The sequence below is a fragment of the Cotesia typhae genome, unplaced genomic scaffold, assembly GCF_013202065.1.
Source record: "Cotesia typhae breed Kobodo isofemale line unplaced genomic scaffold, CoteBio_Ctyphae contig_323, whole genome shotgun sequence".
Lineage (NCBI taxonomy): Eukaryota > Metazoa > Arthropoda > Insecta > Hymenoptera > Braconidae > Cotesia > Cotesia typhae.
Genome location: NW_027423740.1, coordinates 3,462 through 7,578, shown reverse-complemented (window position 1 = coordinate 7,578; position 4,117 = coordinate 3,462). Strand labels below are relative to the sequence as shown.

The following is a 4,117-nucleotide window of genomic DNA, read 5'->3' as shown; positions in this document are numbered from 1 at the left end:
TGTTAAAAAAAATAACACATTTTTGTGTTAAATGTTACATAAACTTATGTCAAAATAATCCATGGTTCATCCGAAGATTTTTGACACTTGTAAGTGTCGAATATTTACACAATAAAATGTTAAGAAGTGATCTCTCTAGATTGACGTAACGATAATGCTTAACCTCAATTATTTTCAATAAAAAATATCCAAGTTATCAAATATGTGGAACTTTTGTATCAATAAAGGGATTAATTGATAATTCGTTGAAATAAACATTGTAGCAACAGGCCATTTTTTTACGGTTTTATTATAAAATAGTAAAATAATTATTTACATGAAATAATCTATTAAAATAACCAATTCTTTTTCGTAAGTTTCATAATTTTTCTAAGTAGATATCTGCCAATTTCAATATCATCTAAACAATATTGTAAAATAATTATATTAATTAGAAAACTGTTTTATATTTTGAAGAAAGTAAACGTTAAACAAAAAATATAAAGGCTTTGGAGGTTAATTATTTTTATTAAAAACATTTCACACTAAATTAAATTGACATTTACGGTTGATACACTCAAATCACTTTCCTCCAATAAAACATTAAATTTAACAATCACTTGAATATTTTTAAAATATACTCTTAACAAAAATAAAAATTTTGTAAAACAAAATTTTTTTGATGTTTGTATGAGAGATGTGGAATGTACAAGATGGCGGCGTTTTTCTCACCTCACAAAGTCGAGAGCAGTTTCTGATACATGTTTATGTAAAATCAACACAACTTAAATGTTGATTTTATAATGACAGTTTTGAAATGTTACTTTTTTTATAAGATAACACTTTTTTTGTGTTAGAAAAAATGCGAACTAATAACACAATTGTATTATGTTAAATTGACATAAAAAAGTGTTAGATATTTGTCACGGAGAATTTTTGACGCAATGACGGAAAATTTTTTACTGTGTAAGAAAATTCTTAGTTTCCAGGCCACTAAACCTCGCGGATAAGAAATAGTCGCCTGGATTTCGTTTATAATTTTGTTCCACTGCCCTGGGATATTCCGCTCCCGTATTTATGATTGTCTTTTGTTTTAAGAGAGCTCGATTAGATAAATTGTTGGACAGAAGTTACCACGTGTGCCAGTTAAATTTATTTTACTTACAAAAGTTACTGTGCAGATGGGCCTTCTTCTGTGGTTGGTGTTGTGGTTGATTAGATTGAATTACGCAAAGTGAATATTGTAGTGGATAAATTAAATATGATTGATGACAAAATTACAACAACTTAATTTTATTTCACTAACTCAACACCTGAAATATATTTATTATATTCGGTGACGAGATACAATAAACTTGTAATAGGAATATTTTACTAATATTCTAGGTTGTCGATAGTTAATTATTTATAATAACGCAATAATAGTTTAACACAAAATAGTAGTAATAATGATAATATAAACTTAATGATTAAATAATAGATTTGATAGTTGTTAATAATTTTTTGTAGTTTTGGTGAGTAATCACCTAATAGTGGTAATAGTGGTATAGTGGTAATAATGACTAAGATAAATCTAACGTGGTGGTTGACACCGGGGGACAGATCGAAGTGTCGATCACCGCTCAAGTATCGGGGTTTGTGACCGTTTTTCCCCTCCTCGTGCCGTCTTGTAACGTCACGGGACTATCTATTATTTTAGCTAGTGTCGGTAACGAAAATTTCGGGTGGTAGTTCGCCAGGCTGATAAAGTCGGGACATTTTGTAGTGTCTCAATATATTACAAATAAAGTGTAATACTTCTCATATTTCTTCTATCTATCTCCAGCAAGATCGGCTTTGGTGCAGGCTTCACCAGTGTACAGACTCTTAACAATATTCTCACTCTGTCATAATCTACAACCTTGTATAAATTGAGTAACTCTGTTATTAGCTCTTTAGGCTGTTGGATTTAAAAGGAGGCAAGAAATAAATAAACAAATACTTCTACTTTTGATGCGGGCCAAATTTTTCGACGTGAGTAAGGGCGTATTCTCCAGGATGGGGTTTGTTTCTCTGGTCGCCGGAACGTTTCATCCATAAGCGCTTGTCATGATACTCCAGCTTGGCAGCTACGTCTCCAATTTTGACGACAGCACCTTCTATTTTTTTGTAGTCGCTCCAATGACTGTTGAGTTTGCTCTGCAGTACAACGTCCATAGTTTCCTTGGGATATTCTTTCCACTCTTTGGGCACAATACAAATTGACTTGTTGGTGTACCGGTTATAAGGCGAAAACGCTGAATTTTTCGACGGTGTAAACGGTGAAGAGGATGATGATGAAGACATCATATTCTGTTACGGTGTCTCCTATGTCTTCCTTCGCTCTGTCCAGGATGCTTCGTAACGTAGCTTATATACTTTGTCTCTAATAGTTTCATACTATTATTAATAGTTATTTAATGGAAATTTATTGACTTTTTAGCTAGGGTTGTACAAAGACAAAAAATTGATAGCAATTATTGGTTTTCAGACTGAAAAAATTAGTAGTGTCTAATTGGTTGAAAACGAATTGCATTGGTGTCACTAAAAGCTATTGGAATGATTCAATAAACAGACTACTACTTCAACAATTTCAGTGCAACCCTATTGACTGAAAATCAAAGAAAAACATATGAAACAATTTTGAAGAACAATTTGCAATTTCGACTGGTTTCAGTTGTAAAAATCAAAAGACTCTACTAATAAATATTAACAGCAACCATTCGAGATCCTGAGTTCACGCGAGACGATTGTTATTGAGGTCAATTATCATAATGATGAATCGAACAATTTAGTTGGTCTCATGGTGGAAGATTGTTTGCGTTGTTTTAATAAGTCTTATAGGATGCTAATGCGGATTTGACCTAATTGCGGTTCAAAAACAGCAAATACTTCAATTTAATACCCAGGAAAGCACAAAACATTAAGTAGGTGCTTTATAGTTTATTTATGGTTAACCGGTCATTATGGGTAACGATTTAGGAATTAAAATAGTAATTTAATGAAGAATAACTTTAACATAAGACGTAGATAAATCGTGAGTTGCTTTTTAAGTCTTAAGCTTTTTAAATTATAAATAATGAATGAAAATGACGAACAACTCTCCGACTCTCAACCCTATGACTTAATCATTTAAAGAAAACGCATTTTTGAGCACGATTCAATTCCATCAACAATTCATACTACTTTCTTGTCCAAATCAATTATTCAGGTGACAATTGAAAAAGCTTCAAGCATCTTACATTTATCGACTATTGGATCATCAAAACTTCACTATTTATCAAAAATTAATACGGAGCTAAAAATCACTCTAAAAATGAAACCTCATGAAAATTAATTTGTCATCAGTTGCGACGATACTAGTAACCTCCTCAGCCACGTAAACGTTGCTCAAGGATTTATTTTGGAACTAACAATGTTCCGCTGAAATTAGTGATGACTTCCTATCACCTGGCATTCAATAAATCCATAAGAGAAACTATTTTGATAATCAAAGTTCCAGATTTGAGCATAAGTCTTCAAAACTCTTCAATTCGTAGCAGGCATTGACTTTATCATTGGCACGCATCAATTAGATAGGAGACAATAATTCAGTTAATTCCATTATGTTCATAGTTTTCTGAATTCAATAGATGAGTTATCATCTAGCAAGTGATGCCATGTTGAATGCATGACCTTAAATGATGTAGATACGAGACTGTGCCAGCATCAGTAAAAATAATTCACCACACTATCGGTTCATTGAAACAAACAAGCTGACTCATTAAAGTCTGACGTAACTTGACTATTTCTGAGTTATTTTAATCAATACCTCCTGAAAGCACATTTTTGGAAAAACCAGTCATGTAGAACTCACGTGGCCTGGTCACTTGATAAAATTAACTAGCTATCCCGGCCAGCTATTTAAAAACAAATTGATAGCAGGCATTCTTAGAATTTGACGTTATTTCTGGAACTGACGTCAATGTATAGATATAGGCAATCGTATAAAAGCCGACTCAGTTTGCAACAGTCACAGTTGGATCCAAGTAGCTCTGAGAAGATGTTCGGAAAAATACTAGTCATCATGCTCGCTATGCATATAGCGCCCTATGTAAGTATTAATTGATATTAAACGCTT

At 32.4% G+C, this 4,117-nt stretch overlaps 1 protein-coding gene across 1 annotated transcript; it reads right to left on the bottom strand.

Moving 5' to 3' along the window:
* Positions 1 to 473: 473 nt before the first annotated feature.
* Positions 474 to 3,059, bottom strand: LOC141526051 (uncharacterized). The gene has a single exon (XM_074240785.1). The coding sequence runs from the start codon at positions 2,305 to 2,307 to the stop codon at positions 1,963 to 1,965; it is 345 nt and encodes a 114-aa protein (XP_074096886.1). The 5' UTR covers positions 2,308 to 3,059; the 3' UTR covers positions 474 to 1,962.
* Between the last annotated feature and the right edge of the window lie 1,058 nt (positions 3,060 to 4,117).